Genomic DNA, 21,536 nt, shown 5'->3' on the forward strand with positions numbered 1-21,536 from the left:
CCCCCACGCTCGCGCGCATGCTCAGAACCCCGCCCCCGTGCGTCACAGAATGGCCTCGGACACCCAGGCAGCCTCTGACGTGTCGGGGAGGAGCCGGGCGCGGAGGTACGCGGAGTGGAGCTCAGGGCTGCGGAGGGGAGCGGAGCTGAACGTCTGGGCGGGCCTGGCCTGGCCAGCAGAGCGGAGACGTCGGTCGAGCGGCGGCGAACATGCGCTTTTGACACATTGGAGGTGAGTCTGCGGTGCGGGGCCGTTCCGGAGGGCGCCGGGCCGAGCCGGCTACGCCTTAGGCCTGTCCCTGGGGAGCCTGCCAACCCGGAGGCTGTGTCCGAGGCCGGGCCGGGCCTGGGTTCCGGGGCGGCCAGTCCGGGGGTAACTGTTCCAACCGCTTTAACTGCCCCTTCCACGCCCTGGTCCGAGGTGTGGCCCACCGGGGGCGCCTGGAAGGAAGCGAGCCGGGCGGTCTCGGGAGGATGTGCCCGCGTCCGGGGGAGGGGTGAGAGGTGGCGGGGACGGAGGCCGGGACGTGGCACCGTGGGCCCGGGCTCTGGTGGCGCAAGGAGCGGCTCCGTTGAAGGTGGCAGCGGCGAGCCCAGCCCGCCCCCCTCCCCCATCCCTTCAGCTGGGAAGGTGGTTCGGAGCCGGGTTGGATTTTGAACTCTCCTCGCCTCTTTTCCGCGGGGGGTCGAGGGCAGAAGTTGCCCACCTTTGGCTCCGCTGGCTTTCTGACTGTCCGCCTTAAACTGCGGACACTTCTGGAGTTCAGAAACGTGTCACCAGACGGGTTCGGACTGCTTGTGGTCACCTCTTTTTTTTCCCCCGCGTTGGTAAGCAACAAAGTAATCTTAAGTTTGCTGAGGAATTGAGGATTCTTTCAGTGCTGATAATTTCATTACGTTTCTGTAGCGCCTTCACAGAACACTCTTGCTCTTTCCTTTTGTAACCTCGTCACCTAGTTTTAGTGGTTGTGCCTGGTTCTCATATTGGTTCTCATTTGACGGATGGGGGAATTGAGAACAGGTCGGGTGGGGGCTTAAGTGATTTCTACTGTGGACTCTCCCAACCCGTGAGGGGCTTCATGTGGTTCAGGATATACGATTCCTGGCTTGGAGTTCTGGTTTCTTTTAGTGGGATTTTTCTACCTTTCTCAGGTAGAAAGCAAAGTAGAAAATCTGGCTTGCTAAAAATATACCAGAAGCTAGTAGATTTATTCAAATATTTTTGAGCAGACCCACCTAGGATAAGAGCTGCTACTCAGTTATAAGAGAAATTCTACGCTGAAACTTGTTCATGGTTGCTGGCTAATTATTTTGTCGGATGAGTTGTGTTGCTTTTTATCGGTTTATCAAATAGGGCACTGGCTTTGTTAAATCATGAAGTTGGTGAAGTAAAGCAGCATTAGATCATGTGTTGAAGAGAATCAAGGGGAACTAAGATACCTCTTCTGAATCTTTATTAAAGTTTAAAAGATCAGAAGGAACAGCAACAACAACAAAAAACCTTTGGCTAGTCCTAGTTGCAATTTGACCTGGCCCAGATAGAAATCTTAGGAAGCATTTGTTTTTTAGTTTTGTTTTGGCTTTTTAAATTAAATTGAAATTGGATGAGGAACACTTAAGTAGAAACCTCAGTAAAATCTTAAGAGCTTGCTTTCATGACATCTCCAAAGCTTATTTTTATTTGCATCTTAAGTCATGCTGGGATAAATTTGGTCACTGAAGCTTAAAATTGCTTCTGACATAAGTTTCTGACCACTTCATGAGGTAGAAAAAGAAGTTTGATAGTCAGGACCAAAGGGAGGACCATATTTATGACTGACTTAAGAGTTTAAAATTCTGTAATTGTCACCTTTGAGAGTAGAAGAATTTTGGTAAAAAAGTATTGGTTATCTGTGGTAAGTTCCAGAATAACTCTTCCAGTCTCACTAGTTGATTCTATAACTATTAACAAGGAGGCAATATCATATGAAATGGATTTTCTTATCATTGTGCAAAGAATAGTTTCTTTGTAAATATAACATTTAAGACAGGCAGTTTTATGCACAGTTGCTAGGGATCTGAAGGTCACACACAGTACACCCCATGTAAAAGTTGTCATCATTTTGGGATTCACACTCCATCCCTGTGAGACAGGATATTGAGGGAAGATTTGGGTAGTGGGGAAGAGTATGTAGTTATCTACCTTCATTTCAGCTTCAGGAGATTACAGATGTGTCATTAAAGCATTTTTTTTTTGGTAGCAGTGTAGTTTTCTGTATTGGCTAATTTTCTGTGACCTAATATCTCCAGTTACATAGTTTCAAACAACACATCTTCCTGCTCTAACTTGAAGCAAAATGAACAGATTGTCTTTATACACCCTGAGAAGGCCTGTTGAATGTCTGCAGGGGTGGCAAATTTTTATTTGTGAAAAACCCAATTTTTGGAAAAGATAAGTCTGATGAATAAAATTAGAGTGATAAAGCTGGGTAATACCAATTAGGAAGCAGTAGAAATGAGATGTGACCACAAAGAAAGGGTTTTCTGTTTATTTTTTAATCTGGCTCTTCATGGCTGTTCCAAAAGAGATTTTAGAGATGTTTTCAGTAATGGTGGTGTAACTGAAATATGCACAGAACTTCTGGAGGTTTGTTTAATTTTAAGGAATCATTTGTTTTAAATTCTGAAGCATTGTGGTTATACTTCACAGGCCTGCAACTGAATGACCAGTTTTTAAGAATAATTTAATGAATTTATGCTGTGTTTACTGTGTACCAGACTCTGTACTTAGTACTTGCAAATATTAACTCCCTTAATCTTCTTTACAACCCTATTTTAATTATTATCCCCATTTTACAGGTGAGGGAATGGGTCACTGAGTGGTTAAGTAACTTGCTCAAGGTCCTGAGTAGAGGACTCTGATTGAAATCTGGGCAGTTTGGCTCCAGAGTCTGGTCTCCTAACTGCAAGTCCAGTTAAGAGCCCAGACTGAGCTACTCCTACCACCTGTTACCCTCTTAAGTGTTTTTAATTGGCTTTTTCTGGAAAAGCTGGTCCTTTAGTAAAAGGCTTCTGGCCTAGATTGTTAGAAGGACCAATAAGCGAGTTCTAAAAGTAGCCTGTTAATTAGAAAAAATTTAGTCAACATTCAGTTCACATAAGATTCAGCAAAAAAAAAAAAAAGCATAAGCCTTTGTGAAATAAAAACACACTAAAATAATTCTGCTAGAGTCATTTGACTTTGAGCTAAGTAGTTAGACAAGGAGGGTATGAGAAATAGAACTAGATGCTCAAGAAATTTTACAGGAAGGGCTATTTAAAACCTGAGTTGCCAGGGAACACTGATGGAAAAATTTGGTAGTTGTATTAATATGGCCCTATTTGAGAACCAGAAAACCAGGAACAAATGGATACCTTATAGTTTACCCACAGGTGTAAACAGTGAGATTGCTCAGGGAACCATTCTTAACAGTCTTCAGAATAGTAATTGCCGTAGGTCTTCTGATACTGTATAAATGTGTCAACAGCTAAAAGCCTCATACAGAAAAGTCTGAAACTGGGCATGTGAATGATAACATTTATAGATAAAAACAACTCTAACCGTATTTGTAGAAGGGTTGGCTCCACATTCAAATACGTTCAAGTAAACACTAGATGGGCTTCCCTGGTGGCTCATATGGTAAAGAGTCTGCCTGCAATGCAGGAGATCCGGGTTCGATTCCTGGGTCAGGATGATCCCTGGGTCGGGACGATCCCTTGGAGAAGGGCATGGCAACCCACTCCAGTATTCTTGCCTGGAAAATCCCATGGATGGAGGAGCCTGGAGGGCCCCAATTCATGGGGTCGAAAAGAGTCAAGATACGACTGAGCTACTGACACACTCAAGTGTTAGATGCCAAGGAAGGCATCTAGTAGTCCTTACTGCTACTGCTAAGTCACTTCGGTCGTGTTTGACTCTGTGCGACCCCAAAGATGGCAGCCCACCAGGCTTCCCCATCCCTGGGATTCTCCAGGCAAGAACACTGGAGTGGGTTGCCATTTCCTTCTCCAATGCATTAGGGACTTCCATAAGGACACTTCCACATGGTCACCAGAATCAAATGCTGCATGCTAACAGAGGGAGTGCTGGAAACTTTAAAGTATCCTACCCATGAATAAAATGTTGATATGCCGAAGTAGCATCAGTTCCTCGCCTTCAGAAAGGCATATATGTAACCCGGAGAAAGTCCAAAGCATGACAACAAAAATATTTAAGGGACTGAGATGGCTGTCAAGTGAACATAAAGCTAAGAAGACGTCTGGGCTGAGTGACTCTCTGGGCGCAATGGACTAGGCTTCATCTTGGGTGGTTTCTTCTTTGCAGTCCTGGGTTGGAGCCACTGTTTCTTGCACCCTGTGCCGTCCAGTTCTTGGTTTTCTCTCTTCTTTTGTAGCTGTCTATACACTCCTCTAACCCTCCTGAGGTGTTTTATGAGAAAAAAAGTAGTTCTCTCCTTTCCTGAATTACGTTTCCTCTAGGTTCCATAGGTCTTTGGATCTTCTTACTTATGCTACTGGCTTTTCTCATTTGTTTGGTGGTTCTTGGTTGTCCATATATATTTAAGAATTTAGAGCTGGGGAACTTCCCTGTTGGTCCAGTGGCTAATACTCTGCACTCTGCATCCCCAGTGCAGGGGGCCCAGAAATGTCCATCCCTGGGTTGGGAACCGGCTCTCACATGCTGCAACTAAGATTGAAGATCCTGCAGGCTGCAATTAAGACCCAAACGAAGATTAAAAAAAGAAAGAATTAAGGGCTAGACACTGATTATTTTAGGTAGCTAGTGTGCAGGGTATCTCTAAGGCTCTCCCCAGTAAGCTCCATCAGCTCCCTATTCTGTGATGTGGAGCTTATATGGAGCTTTATAAGTGGCTGTGAATGCGGCTTGGCATGCCTCAGACTGATAATTTTGTCTAGCTGAGAATGGTAGGTTTTTATAATCCTGGTATAATACATGGTGGTGTGTTGTGAGGTAGGAATAAACTACCCTCACATTTCTGAAATAGAAATTTCAATATTAATAAAGGAAAGCAGTACTTTGGGAGCAAAGAGGGAATAATTTAAAAAGATTGTAAGTCAGATTCAGATATCAAATTTCTACTGTGTTTCATGTTTCTGGTAATGCAGAAGGGATTTATAAGTAAAACACAGGTCCTGCCTTCACAGAAACTCTTTGCGACCCCATGGACTGCAGCACGCCAGGCTTCCTTGTCGTTCACCGTCTCCCGGAGTTTGCGCGAACTCATGTCCATTGAATCGGTGATGCCGTCCAACCATCTCATTGTCTGTTGCCTCTTTCTCCTGCCCTCAAGACCTTTCCCAGCATCAGGGTCTTTTATTTGTTAATTGGGATATTGACCAACATGCCAAAAGTAGTAATGGACAATGTGGTCAGGAAAGACTTACCTAAAATCAGTTTGAAAAAATTGCTGCTGCTGCTGCTAAGTCACTTCAGTCGTGTCCGACTCTGTGCGACCCCATAGATGGCAGCCCACCAGGCTCCCCCGTCCCTGGGATTCTCCAGGCAAGAACACTGGAGTGGGTTGCCATTTCCTAGGCTGCAAAGGCATTACACTGAATGTATATAGTTATATTTTAATTTTATTCAATTAAAAGCCATTCTTTTCTTTTGTATACCTCCTCAAGTTGAAGTTGTATATGTACTCTTGTCTGTGTCTTTTCTAAACATTGATGAGTAGTGGGTTGTGCTGGATGAATTCTACATTCTCTACAACTCCCAAGTTGTATTAATTTACTTTTAAAGCTGGCCTTGAATTCTCACTACCCATTTTGGATTAGGTTGAATCAATTTTGGTTTAATTTAATAAATATTGAGTATCAGCTATAGTACAGGCAGTGTGCTGGAGTTGAAATCAGTAAGAATAATACCAGCCTAACAGGGGACACAGAGTTGTAAGCAAGTGTATTACTATGTGTTAAGTGTATTCATGTAATCTTATGCATAGAGGTATCCAAGATGCTGGGAGATTTTGGTGCTGTATTGGTGAGGACAGGAAATGCTTTCTGGAAAAGATGACAGCTGGCTTTTAAAGGATAAATAGCTTTCCAAATGCACAAGGAAGGAGAGCCATTCCAAGTAGGAAAAATATCTAGACCGAAGCAGAATGGTGCATTAGGACAGTTTTGAACAGTATTGCTGGAATATAAAGTAGAGGAAGTAAGACTGAATCACTTCGGCGTGAATCTGGGACAAGCCCAGCGTCTGTGGTATTCTATTGGGCCTGACAATCAATTGGGAATTTTAGGTAGTCAGTCCAAATGCAAGGTTAATAACTAAACAAATACTTTTTCACCCACTCTGAATGCGTTGGAAGAAGAACCGAGATGAAACAATATTGAAATTTGAGGATTAGTGGACTTTAATGGAGGAAGCTTGGGACTTTTAGAAATGTAGTGATTTAAATTATTGGGAATGTGCTTGATCTCCTGGCAAGGTCACCTGGCATAAAATGTTTCAAGCAGGTGTTTGAAGCAGTTGTATCAATACAACAGAGAAGGATATGCAGGTAATAGCAGCTCTGATAATAAACTTGTTTTCTGTCACCTGATTCCCAGAAGATCAGTTAGCAGTAAACCAGCTGCAGGCAGATCTGTGGGGCCAACCCCAAAACCTAGTGCTGTCACCAAAAGTGCTTCACCTGGCTTCTGTGACCTTGTTCATCTCCTCTCCTGAGCCTGTCCATGATGTTGGTGGTCCCTGCAAGTGGGGCAGCCAAGTGATTTATGTGACTGAGTTTATTGTAGTAGAGTGTTAACCCCTCAGAGTCTTTCATGTTTGACTCCCTCCACAATGCTGCGGATTGAGTGTTGTCCCAGGCTTTATCCTTTTACTAAGATTCCTATGTTCTCAATTTATTTTCCTCTTTAACATTTCTCAGGCTTTCTTGATCATGGATGGTGAAGATATACCAGATTTTTCAAGTTTAAAGGAGGAAACTGCTTATTGGAAGGAACTTTCCTTGAAGTATAAACAAAGGTAATGCCAGAAAGCATCCTAGAAATAGAAGAGGGCTTTGGAATACATAATCTCTAACTTTTTGCTCTTTTTTCTTTTGTTTGTTTTAACAAAGCTAAATTTAGAGTTTCCAGTATAGGATTGGGATTCTAGAAATAGTCATAACAAAATAACATTGTTTGTATTTAAGATAAAGTGCCATAAAAGCTTACATTACTTGAATTATTAAAATAGTAAGAAGACAGTGTCATTTATGATTTCTTCTGGTAGCTTACCTCCTTTTAGAAAGCTTATTATTGCTCTTGGCTATCTTTGGCTTGCTGGGTGTGCACTGATTCTGTCTCATCTTTTTGGTCTTTTGGAGATTCTGATAAGCTCTCTGGGACTCCATAGGGCAGACTCTCTTTGGGCAGGTGTTATCAGTGTCTGGAGCCAACAAAGCTTTGAGGGAGGGACAAGAGCTTCGGGGTATACGGAGTATTTTAGAAAATCTCAATTATTTCAGTTACTTGAGAGAACTTTTAGGTAGCCTTTTAAGTAGTAAAACTGAAATTTCTTTTTAAAATGAAATCTTTTTAAAGTATATATATATCTTCCTACTTTGGTTAGCAGTTTACTAAGACTTATTAAACCTTTTATTGCTATTTCATTATTGCTGAAGCCAGTTATTGTATCATGCTAGTTATATGGAAGGTGTGTCTATGGCAAGACTTGATAGTCCTTTTTTTGTGTCATAGATACCTTCTCAGGCTGGGAAAATCTACGGAACCCTTCTCAGAATAACATTTTTAATGCGTAAAATTAAATAGAATTACAGAGGAAACCAATTATATTGGAAAAAACACATCTAAATGTTAAAACTGATTTGTGGATAGTCATATGTGCTTCTTTGTTGATATGTTAAATAAGAAAGGGGTGAGTGTATAAAACGTGAATCCTTCTACGGCTTATAACTTACTTCATTAAACCCTGAATATATAGAGTAAGAGATGCAAAATAGATTGCCTTTATTGTTTAGTATATTTTATGGTAGCATAACACTCAGGTGAAAATTTTTGAATTATATATAATCATCTTCAGGATGATCCTTACGGTTTCTGCTATAACTGATCTTTCCCACTTTGTTTCTGATTAGCTTCCAGGAAGCTCGGGATGAGCTAGTTGAATTCCAGGAAGGAAGCAGAGAATTAGAGGCAGAGTTGGAGGCACAATTAGTACAGGCTGAACAGAGAAATAGAGACTTGCAAGCTGATAACCAAAGACTGAAGTATGAAGTAGAAGCATTGAAGGTAATTGTGGCAGTATAAGCTGGTGTCTCTTTGGCTGGGTTTTGTTAAAGTGAGAAATACATTCTTACAGGTAGAGCTTAAGAGCAGCAGGCAACATAAAAATGTAAAAAGGCCTAAAGTGAATTTTTGACATAAACTGTTTTCATGGAACCAAGGGAGAGGTGTTTTAGAATTCAGAAATTCACTTCAAAACTCTGTAGTTGTCAATTTTTTTAGCTATAATGTTCCTAGCTCTATAATATTATGTTGTAGTTCTATAATTTTCAAAAGCTGCCTGGAAAAAAAAGGCTGCCTGATTATTTGTTATGATAGAGTGCCTCATTCTGTAGTACTTTAAAATTATCTTTGTATGACACATACTTTTATTTCATTATGGTTTATGGTCACTTTAGTTTTGGAGTTTAATTTTTAAAAATTCCCTTCTAACAAGAAATTTTCAGGAGTAGAAAGGTTAACCTCTCTTGCTGTTGTTCATCACATGCCTAAGCCAAATGTTTGGGGTGTTCCTGTGTCTGGGCAGGGGTAGGTTTAGAGAAGGTGAGGTTGGGCAGGCAAGGTGTAAGAAATTTGAACTCTGTCACTCACCTGCTTTGTGTTTACCCTGGGCTGCATTCAGCCTGAGAACCCAGAGGTTTTTAAGGCAACAATTTTACTATTTTACCTCTTTTCAGAGAGATCATTTTTAGATTTCTTTAAGAGAAGTGATTGACTAATATTATATGAATTAAAGCACTGGAAATGAATGTGTCATTTTAACATTTTAAAAAGGAGAAAAGAGTACTATCAGATTGTGGGTGAATTTTTTTGGATCCTTCCACAGCCTGCCTCTTATTTGGGTTACTTCCTTCATTAAAGAAAACTATATGCTAATGATGCGTTCTTTCCTTCCTATATACCCACTCCTTCAGGAGAAGCTAGAACATCAATATGCACAGAGCTACAAGCAGGTCTCAGTATTAGAAGATGATTTAAGTCAGACTCGGGCCATTAAGGAGCAGTTACATAAGTATGTAAGAGAGCTGGAACAGGCCAATGATGACCTGGAGCGAGCAAAAAGGTAAGTGAATGATGTGCATGTTGTTAGAATAACCAAAGTTGGCAATCTGTGATTAAAAAGTCATTTTAGATTTAACCAGTTACCTAAATCTTAGTCCCAGAACAATTCCTTTTGGTATTTGAAGTCACCTGTTAAGTCCTCACATTGAAATTTGCCCCAGATCCTTATCTCCCTAGATAATGCCCTTCCAGGCTTTTCTTTCCCTTTTTCCTTCTTTCATGTACCATTGTGGATCCTGTTGGTTTTTCTTTAAAAGGTCTCATTCATTCCTCCGTCTTCCCTCTGTGTTCTCAATACTGCGACACTTTTTGAAGGTCCTCATGTTGTATACCTGAATCCTGCAGTTACTTCCTAACTGATCTGTCTTTAAGTTTTCACTCCTTTTCTCTTCTGTTTTAATACTTATCAATGAATTTTCTTGAAATAATGCTTCTATTATGATTTTGCTGAACAGCATGTAGGAACTTGCCATTACTTTGCCAAGATTTCATATATCTATCATTATTTCTTAACCATCCCAAATGTAATTTGTATTACTTTACAGTCATTGCCTGAGATTTCTTTCCTTAATATTTGAGTAACTCTGAAATGCTTGGCATGATGCTAGAGTTGAGGATACAAAGATAAGCTTGCCATTGCCCTTGGGTATGATAGATATGGACAGTCCATGTGATAGCACTGGTATTAATACAAAGAATGTACAAGCTGCTCCAGGGAATAGAGAAGGGAGCCGCTCAACTACCCTTAGTAACTGGGGAAGCTGGGTCTGCAAGGAGTAGATGTTAACTGATGAAGAGAGAGATTCGAAGGCAGAGGGGCAGGAAGAGGGCATGAGGTGTTAATATTTTACTTCAGCTGAAGTGCTTAAAGACAGTTTGGCTGAACAAGATAAGACTGGAAGGTGTTTGGGGCCAGGTTGCAGAGAACCTTGTGCTTGGCTATGTTTGAAAGTCATTCTGTAAGCAAAGGGGCACTCATAGTTTTTTAAACAAAGGAGTGTTATCAGATTGTGATTTGAAAGATTTGAGAAATTAGAAGTAGGGAGGAGAAGATGTGAAGACCATTTTGAAGTAACCTAGATGATGTTTTGGTTTGTTAGTAGCTCAGTTGTGTCTGACTCTGCGACCCCATGGACTATTGCCCACCAGGCTCCTCTGTCCATGGAATTCTCCAGGCAAGAATACCAGAGTGGGTAGCCGTTCCCTTCTCCAGGGATCTTCCCAACCCAGGGATCGAACCTGGGTCTTCTGCATTACAGGCAAATTCTTTATTGTCTGAGCCATCAGGAATGGGTGAAGAATTAAGCCTGGGGCAAAACATTGGAGCTGAGAGACAGTTGACAGGACTTGGGAAAATTGGACATGGCATTGAGAGTTCTAACTTGAGGTTAGGAAATTTTAATTCTGTAGCAGATAGCACATAGTGGATAGAGGGCACATAGTAGGTACCTGTCAGTGTTTGCTGAATAAATGAGAAATGCAGGAAGAAGAAAAGGGTTGATAGGAAGAAAGTATGTGGATGGGGACCTGAGACTGTGTTTTAAACAAATTCTTAGTACATTTTTACACATTCTTATATACTCTGAAACCACTGAACAGTTTTCTTCCTGAAAATGTGTAAACTTCATTGAAACATGTTTAAAATCCAGTGGGGAGATATAACTTGTATAATAAGTAGCCTGTCTTTAAGAAACTTGAAGGAATTTAGATAGGAATATAAAAGAAAAGAATAGATTGAATGGCCAAATGATAATAGAGACAGTAAATGCACCAGAGATCAGAAGGGGTGAGATCATTTTCTTTCAGCTGGGCCAGGCTTTCTAGGTCAGGAAGTAGCATGAGATAAACTGTTTCCTTTTGTAGTAGCTAGTTGCACATTATTTGTTTAATTCTTAGACTCTAATTTTTTTTTTTTAGGGCAACAATAGTTTCACTGGAAGACTTTGAACAAAGGCTAAATCAAGCCATTGAACGAAATGCATTTTTAGAAAGTGAACTTGATGAAAAGGAATCTTTGTTGGTCTCTGTGCAGAGGTTAAAGGATGAAGCAAGAGGTAAAATTTATAACTTAAAAAATATTTATTACTTACTGTCCCTAAGCCAGAGTGCTAAGCTTGCTTCAGGATCAACTTTTTAAAGCTGTTCATTTGTATGCTTTGGTCAGACACTGTGCCACATACTTTTAGTCTGTTAACTTAATAGCTGTATCATCAACTCTAGGAGGTAGGTATTATTATACCCATTTTATAGGTTAGAAAACCAAGGCACAGTAACTTTGGGTTTTGTCCAAGGTCTTCTAGCTTGTCAGTTGGGATTCAGACCTGGTCTGTTTCCCAAAGTCTTAATCATCACCACTGTGCAGATACTGCTTGGTTTATTTGGATTTTTTCCTTTTTCTTGTACCTAAATAATTTTGTGTTAGGCACGTAATAGCATTATATATGTATGCATATTGCAGTATCAGTTCAGCTCAGTCGTATCCACCTCCTCGCAGCGCCATGGATTGCAGCACTCCAGGCGTCCCTGTCCATCACCAACTCCTGTAGCTTACTCAAACTCATGTCCATTGAGTCGGTGATGCCATCTAACCTTCTCATCCTCTGTCGTCCCCTTCTCCTGCCTTCAGTCTTTCCCAGCATCAGGGTCTTTTCCAGTGAGTCAGTTCTTTGCATCAGGTGGCCAAAGTATTGGAGCTAACATTCCAGTGAATATTCAGGACTGATTTCCTTTAGGATGGACTGGTTGAATCTCCTTGCTGTCCATAGGACTCTCAAGAGTCTTCTCTAACACCACAGTTCAAAAGCATCAATTCTTCGGTGTATATTGCAGTATACATGTGTATAATACATAGAGTGAATATATACTTTTCTTTAAAAATTTTCCTTCCCTCCCTCTTTTTTTCTTTTATGCATTATAAAGAAGAAACTGAAAGTCACTGTTAATCTCTTTATCTTGAGAGAATTCACCAAGAGTTTGGTGTCTTTCCAGTCTTCCTATAGCTATACATAAGCATACCTGTTTGTTTTTTTCCTTTATATAATTGAACCATGTTTTTTTTTTTTTTTACTCCTTAATAGGTCCTTTGTTATTGGAAGTTACATTTTTGCTATACATAGTGCTGTAAATAGAGTCCTTGTACATAATATTTGGGGGTATCTTTGATTTTCTTAGACTAGATTCTTAGAAATAGCAAAGAATATAAGTGTCTTTAATGGTTGTAACAGATGCTCCTAAATTACTTTTTAGATAAATTGGTACCTTTACTTTGGTAGTGATTGAGAGTCCTCTCAGTCGTCCTCACACTTTACTAGTATTGTGAATAATAAAAATAAATTTAAAAATTATTTAAAAATCTGTTTGAAAATTGATATTATATTGTTTTTATTTATTTATTTATTTATTTTTTTAGCATTAGACTTGTCCAAATATTTCCCACATGATTACTGGCTGGGAAAATGGAATGAAATTAAAAAAAATTTTTGGTTGTGTGGTCTTAGTTCCCCAGCCAGGGATTGAACCCCAGCCCTTGATGGTGAAAGTGAGGAGTCCTAACAACTGGACTACCAGGGAATTCCCAATATCACACTGTTTGGTTTGTTTTTTTAAAGTTTTTAAAATTTTACTTATTGTTTTAAACTTTTTATTTTGGACTGAGGTTTAGCTAAATAACAATGGGATAGTTTCAGATGAACAGCAAAGGGACTCAGCCATACAATACATATATCCATTTTCCCCCAAACCCGCCTCCCATCCAGGCTGCCACATAACACTGAGCGAAGTTCCATGTACTCTACAGTAGGTTATTGTTGATTATCCTTTTTAAATATAGCAGTGTGTACATGTCCATCTCAAACTTCTTGTCTAATATCACCTTGCTTTTAATTTGTAGTTTTTTGGTTGGTACTTGTGAAAACTTTTTATCTGTTTATTGGGTCTTTTAAAAATTCTTTTTTCAGGAATTCTCTGGCAGTCCAGTGGTTAGGACTCAGGTCTCACTGCTAGGGGCCTAGGTTTAATCCCAGGTCAGGGAACTAAGATCCCACAAACTGTGCAGCCAACAAAAATTTTTTTAATGACTTCCTTTTTTTGGGGGGGGGGAGCTTTATTCATTTGAAGAACTTCTCATAATTTATATAATGTATAAAATAATAACTTTATTCTAAAATTTACAATTATGGTTAAAAGTAACATAAAATTTATCATCTTAATGATTTTTAAGGGTACAAGTCAGTAATGTTAACTATATTCACATTGTTTTGTAGAGCTCTAGTGTTTTTTCGTCTTGTAGTATTGAAACTCTTTGCCTATTGGACAACAAATCCCCATTTCTCCCTTCCCGAGCCCTGACAACCGCAGTTCTACTTTCTGTTGTTATGTGTGACTACAGTAGTCCCCCCTTATCTGTGGTTTTGCTTTCCACGGTTTCAGTAACCCATGGTCAGCTGCAGTCTGCAAATATTAAGTGGAAAATTCCAGAAATAAGCGATTCCTAACTTTTAAATTGTGCACCGTTCTGAGTAACAGGGTGATGTTTTTTGCTGTCTCGTTCAGTGCATTATCCGCTGGGGGTCTTGGAACATACCCTCCTCAGATAAGGGAGAACTGCTACATTTTAGATGCCTTATATATGTGGAATCATACAGTTAGCAAGTATTCTTGATATTGGTCAGTTGCATTACAGGAAAAGAGAACATTAATTTTGGGTTAAAAATTCAATATTTGAAAACCAGAAAGCAGTTTGCAACTATTTTGACTACTTCCTTTCTAAAACAAAATATTTCATAGGAAAATGAGTAAAAGAATGTCAACCCATTAAAAATGACAAAATTGCTCTTCATTGATCTTGTAATAATCCCCAAACTACATCATTTCAAAATAAATGCAAATAAGTTGGTAAAGAATATTTATATTTGTGTTGTATCTGTTCACTGTGAGTTCTGCTTCAGACTCTGCCTTATTTTTGCATAAAGGCAGAATAATTGTTATAGAATTTTAAAATTCTAAATGACCATTTAGACAATAGGGTTGTCATTTTTATTCCCTTGGAAGTAAAAATTATTAAATATGAAAATCATTTTTGAGAAGTAATTTAGGAAGAATGTCTTGATGGCATCTCAGATGTAACTTTCCTTGATGTATTTGCTCCCTCTAGTGAATATTGCTACCTTTGCAACATTTTACAGATTTAAGGCAAGAACTAGCTGTTCGGGAAAGACAACAGGAAGTAACTAGAAAATCAGCTCCTAGTTCTCCAACGCTGGACTGCGAAAAGATGGATTCTGCTGTCCAAGCATCACTTTCTTTGCCAGCTACCCCTGTTGGCAAAGGAACAGAGAACAGTTTTCCTTCACCGAAAGGTTTGTAATGTCTTTTCTTTCTGAACCTATGGTTGATTATCAACTAAGAGGCTTTGCTGATGAAGCAGGGGTTGCTAAGGTTTAAGCAGTCTTTTTAGTTTAAAGGTTGGTTTAGTGTAGCTCTTTGTGAAACAGAAGGAATTGTTCTCCTAGACCACTCACTCATACATAGGAACCAGTGAAGTGAGAGCTACATTTGAGATTAAGAACAGCTTAATAAATTGAAATTTTATTTATTTATTTTTAAATTTTATTATTGTTTAAAATTTTATTTTATTTTTAAACTTTACAATATTGTATTAGTTTTGCCAAATATTGAAATGAATCCGCCACAGGTATACCTGTATTCCCCATCCTGAACCCTCCTCCCTCCCCATACCCTCCCTCTGGGTCGTCCCAGTGCACCAGCCCCAAGCATCCAGTATCGTGCATCGAACCTGGACTGGCGACTCATTTCATACATGATATTATACATGTTTCAATGCCATTCTCCCAAATCTCCCCACCCTCTCCCTCTCCCACAGAAAATTGAAATTTTAAAAAGTTGAAGATCTTAAGGAAATTTGTTTTGATTATAGCAGTAACACATGTTCATGTAGAAAAATATAAAAATATAAACAAGAGAAAAAGAAAATAAAATTATCTGCAATCTTAGTGCTTAAAGTCAACTATTATTAACACTGAATTTTTTTCTATTGTGTGTACTTTTTTGTGTTCATGCCACTTTGTTACAAGTTTGGGGATCATATTTAAATGCAGTTTTATTTCTGGCCCCTGCCACTGAACATATCATGGGAGACTAGAAGCCTTTATACATGAAAAGTGCAGAGACTCATTGAGTTACCATTCAGGCTCATCTAAGTTGGCTTGGATGGGCATGTCCATTCTATGACATGCCTCAGTAGCTGCCATATTCACAGGTGAGATACTATTCATAGGTGAATAGTGCATAAAAATATTCCTTTTGCCATCAGTCAAGGTGTTTTTTAAAATCCAGATAAAGCAAAAAAAAGGATTAAGTAGCCACTAGATAGAATGTTAAGAATGGAACCCTGAAACTCTTGAGATTTATTTAGTTTTTGCAGCTTGCAGATCATATTTCAGCTACTTCCACTACACTGTACTTTCTTCTTACCCTGTTTTAAAATACAGGATTTTATCTTTCAGAATGATATGAAGTAATTTCAGTTAGTACAGTTAGCCCTCCGTATCTCCATATTTGTGCTACCCAATACAGTAGCCACTCAAGTGTGACTATTTAAATTTTTATTAATTTAAATGAATTAAAATTTTAAACTTGAGTTTCTAATTGTGTTGGCCATACTTCAAGTGCTCAGAAGCCCTTGAATAGATAATTCACCCTTTTTTTGTCTTTTTATGAGGGTGAGGTGAGGTAAGGTATGTAAAAGTTCTGTGTAATTTTGTTGCTGATTGCAGCAGTATGTGTGGAGTTTGCTGCTGAGAATACAGAGTAGGCAGTATATAGATTACAGCAGGCATCAGAAGCTGTCACTTTTCAGAATGGCTGCTTGTATATTTGAGGACCTTAGAATTAGTGGCATATGAGAATTAGCATTTAAGATCTTTTTTTTTTTTAATGTTACTAATTAGAATTATGCAGATAAGTTCTGAAAATTCTTCAGCTAAGCACTAATTGGAATTATCTGGAGCCTCAAGGGGGTGTCACTAGGACACAGAGCTTGCTGTGGCACAGAAGGAAGATATTTCAAGCCTAAGGAAAGAATATTTGTCCAGAGAGACACATTTTTAGATTGGAACTGATGGCATAAACTTTCGCTGGCCTAAAAGCTGCTGTTCCATCGGAAGGAAGTTGGCACACAGACAGTGAGAAGCCGAAGGTTAGAGAAATCAGTGGCAGGATTGAAGAGCTGATCTCTATGAAGTGGTCTGGCTGTAATTGCATTTCATTGATAAAATGCCTGTTTCCAAAAAACATTTAAAACAACTTTCCATAAAAGTACAGATTTAATAATACTGAAAATGTAAAATTCGAGTAGAATAGGAACAAGATCCAGAAATCCCTGCCAAGGAAAGTATAGCACTTTGTATCACATTTGGTACCTGTTAAGTGCCATGTATTACTCAGGATGCAGGGAGGAGGGTGGTTAGACAAAGTTGTGACCTTTGGGACTTCCGTGGCGGTCCAGTGACTGAGACTCTGTGCTTCCACTGCAGAAGTACAGGTTTAATCTCTGGTTGGGGAAGTTTCATGTACTGCATAGTGTGGCCAAAAATAAATAAATGTCACATTGGGAGATATATGTAAGAGAAAGGATGTATATCTGTACCCAGCAAGGTTATAAGCGCTCTTGCAGGCTGATGAAAGAAAAGACAACCCAGTAGGAAAAAGTGCAGAAGATAAAACAGATGACTTCCAAAAAAAGAGATTTAAATGACTCTTGGATTAAGGAGACAAAAGTTAAAGTGACTAACAAGTTGGACGCAAAAAAAAAAAAGATCTCTGATATTATTGCGAGCACTACCATACGGACCATTATATCTACTACTGCGGGCAGGAATCCCTCAGAAGAAATGGAGTGGCCATCATGGTCAACAAAAGAGTTCGAAATGCAGTACTTGGATGTAATCTCAAAAACGACAGAATGATCTCTGTTCGTTTCCAAGGCAAACCATTCAGTATCACAGTAATCCAAGTCTATGCCCCAACCAGTAATGCTGAAGAAACTGAAGTTGAACGGTTCTATGAAGACCTACAAGACCTTTTAGAACTAACACCCAAAAAAGATGTCCTTTTCATTATAGGGGACTGAAATGCAAAAGTAGGAATTCAAGAAACACCTGGAGTAACAGGCAGATTTGGCCTTGGAATACGGAATGAAGCAGGGCAAAGACTAATAGAGTTTTGCCAAGAAAATGCACTGGTCATAGCAAACACCCTCTTCCAACAACACAAGAGAAGACTCTACACATGGACATCACCAGATGGACAACACCGAAATCAGATTGATTATATTCTTTGCAGCCAAAGATGGAGAAGCTCTATACAGTCAGCAAAAACAAGACCAGGAACAGACTGTGGCTCCGACCATGAACTCCTTATTGCCAAATTCAGACTTGAATTGAAGAAAGTAGGGAAAACCACTAGACCATTCAGATATGACCTAAACCAAATCCCTTATGATTATACAGTGGAGGTGAGAAATAGATTTAAGGGCCTAGATCTGATAGATAGAGTGCCTGATGAACTATGGAATGAGGTTCGTGACATTGTACAGGAGACAGGGATCAAGACCATCCCCATGGAAAAGAAATGCAAAAAAGCAAAATGGCTGTCTGGGGAGGCCTTACAAATAGCTGTGAAAAGAAGAGAAGCGAAAAGCAAAGGAGAAAAGGAAGGATATAAACATCTGAATACAGAGTTCCAAAGAATAGCAAGGAGAGATAAGAAAGCCTTCTTCAGCGATCAGTGCAAAGAAATAGAGGAAAACAACAGAATGGGAAAGACTAGAGATCTCTTCAAGAAAATCAGAGATACCAAAGGAACATTTCATGCAAAGATGGGCTCGATAAAGGACAGAAATGGTATGGACCTAACAGAAGCAGAAGATAGTAAGAAGAGATGGCAAGAATACACAGAAGAACTGTACAAAAAAGATCTTCACGACCCAGATAATCACGATGGTGTGATCACTGACCTAGAGCCAGACATCCTGGAATGTGAAGTCAAGTGGGCCTTAGAAAGCATCACTATGAACAAAGCTAGTGGAGGTGATGGAATTCCAGTTGAGCTATTCCAAATGCTGAAAGATGATGCTGTGAAAGTGCTGCACTCAATATGCCAGCAAATTTGGAAAACTCGGCAGTGGCCACAGGACTGGAAAAGGTCAGTTTTCATTCCAATCCCAAAGAAAGGCAATGCCAAAGAATGCTCAAACTACCGCACAATTGCACTCATCTCACACGCTAGTAAAGTAATGCTCAAAATTCTCCAAGCCAGGCTTCAGCAATATGTGAACCGTGAATTTCCTGATGTTCAAGCTGGTTTTAGAAAAGGCAGAGGCACCAGAGATCAAGTTGCCAACATCCGCTGGATCATGGAAAAAGCAAGAGAGTTCCAGAAAAATATCTATTTATGCTTTATTGATTATGCCAAAGCCTTTGACTGTGTGGATCACAATAAACTGTGGAAAATTCTGAAAGAGATGGGAATACCAGAGCACCTGACCTGCCTCTTGAGAAATCTGTATGCAGGTCAGGAAGCAACAGTTAGAACTGGACATGGAACAACAGACTGGTTCCAAATAGGGAAAGGAGTACATCAAGGCTGTATATTGTCACCCTGCTTATTTAACTTATATGCAGAATACATCATGAGAAACCTGAACTGGAAGAAACACAAGCTAGAATCAAGATTGCCGGGAGAAATATCAATAACTTCAGATATGCAGATGACACCACCCTTATGGCAGAAAGTGAAGAGGAACTCAAAAGCCTCTTGATGAAAGTGAAAGTGGAGAGTGAAAAAGTTGGCTTAAAGCTCAACATTCAGAAAATGAAGATCATGACATCCGGTCCCATCACTTCATGGGAAATAGATGGGGAAACAGTGGAAACAGTGTCAGACTTTATTTTTCTGGGCTCCAAAATCACTGCAGATGGTGACTGCAGCCATGAAAAAAAAAAGACGCTTACTCCTTGGAAGGAAAGTTATGATCAACCTAGATAGCATATTCAAAAGCAGAGACATTACTTTGCCAACAAAGGTTTGTCTAGTCAAGGCTATGGTTTTTCCAGTGGATATGTATGGATGTGAGAGTTGGACTGTGAGGAAGGCTGAGTGCTGAAGAATTGATGCTTTTGAACTGTGGTGTTGGAGAAGACTCTCGAGAGTCCCTTGGACTGCAAGGTGATCCAACCAGTCCATTCTGAAGGAGATCAGCCCTGGGATTTCTTTGGAAGGAATGATGCTAAAGCTGAAACTCCAGTACTTTCTGCCACCTCATGCGAAGAGTTGACTCATTGGAAAAGACTGATGCTGAGAGGGATTGGGGGCAGGAGGAGAAGGGGACGACAGAGGATGAGATGGCTGGATGGCATCACTGACTCGATGGATGTGAGTCTGAGTGAACTCTGGGAGTTGGTGATGGACAGGGAGGCCTGGCGTGCTGCGATTTGTGGGGTCGCAAAGAGTCGGACACGACTGAGCGTCTGATCTGATCGGACCATATGGACTGCTAATATTGACACAACCTAGAGAGCACTTTAGTAGGATATTAAGGTGAAAACTTGGGCATGTTCTCTGACTCAGCAGTTCTATTTTTAAGAACCTTTTCTCTAGAAATACTTGTCTAGATATTTTAAGGTTATATGTCCATTTAGCATTGTTTATAATAATGAAAAATTGGATATAACCTAAATATCTTTTGGAAAATGGTTAAACGTATTTGTGATATCTCCACTTTATACTATATCCACAGTTTACAATATTATATTGATTTTTCATTGAGTGTATACTGCTTTGTAAACGGAAACAAAACCCAAATGTAAAGGAAGTTGCCAGAGTAATCACTCGCCTTTTACCTTTCTCTAGCTATACCAAATGGTTTTGGTACCAGTCCACTGACTCCTTCAGCTAGGATATCGGCACTGAACATCGTGGGGGATCTCTTACGGAAAGTAGGGGTAAGCATTTCATTATTTATCACTAGGTGTTTCAGCTGCTAAGGTACTGAATTGTTTCTTACCTTGAAGTGAGGGTGAGGTAAAGGCTGTAATTAAGCTTAGAAGCAAGAGCATCCATTGACCACCTGAGACTAGTTCAGATAACACCTCTGGGCTCAGCCTTTCAAGTGCCTCTGCAGGAGGTCGCTGTACTGAACTCCCAAGTCCCTGCTGGGCCTTTGTCATGCTCGCTCTGGGTGTCTCTAAAGCATTGACTCCTCCCACATTCTCTGAAGGCCTGCTGTGTGTCTTATCCCTCCCTCTAATTCTGTTCTGTGCTTTGCCTGCTGTCCTCCTGGTTATCACCTGGCTTTCTCTTCAGAGGACTCTTGCATTGGCTCATGGCATGACTTTTCTGCTCTTGGTCACCACCTTATTGCTGCCTGGCCATCTCCACTCCAGTGCCATCTCCTTGGCTCTAACCTTGGGTTCCAGAACATTTCGGCTTTTGGAATATTAAACCTGGTTTTCTACTTAGTTTTTTACATTGTATAATATCTACTCTTTGACCTTACTGAGAGTAGTAGTTTGTTGTGATTTTTTTTTTTTAAGTCATCTCTTGCTTTCTTTCACTTGGTTCCTACTTATCTATGATCCATAGGTTACTTTCTCTGTCACTCTGGACTCCTGGTCTCTTTGGTCATAGGGGAGACCTGCAGGTTGGATTAGTCGAGCAACTGGACTTCTTTCTTGCATCAAGATCATTGGAAACATTTATGTAACCTGGTAGATATTTAAGCCACTGTAAACTTAGAATTTCTAGTATTAGTTTCCTGGTTTCCTTAGTGACTTATTTCTGTGATCAATAATCTACCCCTGAAACTTCCGGTTCTCCACTGCCCTTTCACTTATTTGTGTGTGTGACTCTGAAGAAAGCGGAAATTATATTCTACTTTATATAAAGAAGAAACGGGAGGCCAAGATATGAGATCCTATGTTTACCTTTTCTGGCTCATAAAATTATTTTCTGACCATCAATAACTGCATTTTAAAGTTGCTGTAACAAGTCGTGCACACATCATTCATACAGCACATAGAATAATCTTCCTTCACTCCTACCATAATCTTTTTTTTAGACCTATTTGTTGTAAAAACTGTGTTGTAATAGTTTAACCTATTTGTTATAACCTATAATTTG

At 39.8% G+C, this 21,536-nt stretch overlaps 1 protein-coding gene across 4 annotated transcripts in view; it reads left to right on the top strand.

Moving 5' to 3' along the window:
• The window catches only part of NDEL1 (nudE neurodevelopment protein 1 like 1), a 75,228-nt gene that overhangs the window by 41,414 nt on the left and 12,278 nt on the right, over positions 1 to 21,536 (top strand). For 2 of the 4 annotated variants that reach the window (XM_070389469.1, XM_070389467.1), the window contains exons 1-7: positions 87 to 231; positions 6,917 to 7,014; positions 8,129 to 8,282; positions 9,191 to 9,339; positions 11,256 to 11,392; positions 14,522 to 14,695; positions 20,268 to 20,359. In XM_070389469.1, coding sequence (XP_070245570.1) covers positions 6,929 to 7,014; positions 8,129 to 8,282; positions 9,191 to 9,339; positions 11,256 to 11,392; positions 14,522 to 14,695; positions 20,268 to 20,359 — 792 coding nt within the window. In that variant the 5' untranslated portion in view covers positions 87 to 231; positions 6,917 to 6,928. Of the gene's footprint in view, positions 1 to 86; positions 232 to 677; positions 828 to 6,916; positions 7,015 to 8,128; positions 8,283 to 9,190; positions 9,340 to 11,255; positions 11,393 to 14,521; positions 14,696 to 20,267; positions 20,360 to 21,536 lie in introns of those variants that run through there. The other 2 variants (XM_070389470.1, XM_070389468.1) reach the window with 2 other exon arrangements.

Source organism: Bos mutus, chromosome 19, assembly GCF_027580195.1.
Source record: "Bos mutus isolate GX-2022 chromosome 19, NWIPB_WYAK_1.1, whole genome shotgun sequence".
In the NCBI taxonomy this organism is placed as follows: domain Eukaryota; kingdom Metazoa; phylum Chordata; class Mammalia; order Artiodactyla; family Bovidae; genus Bos; species Bos mutus.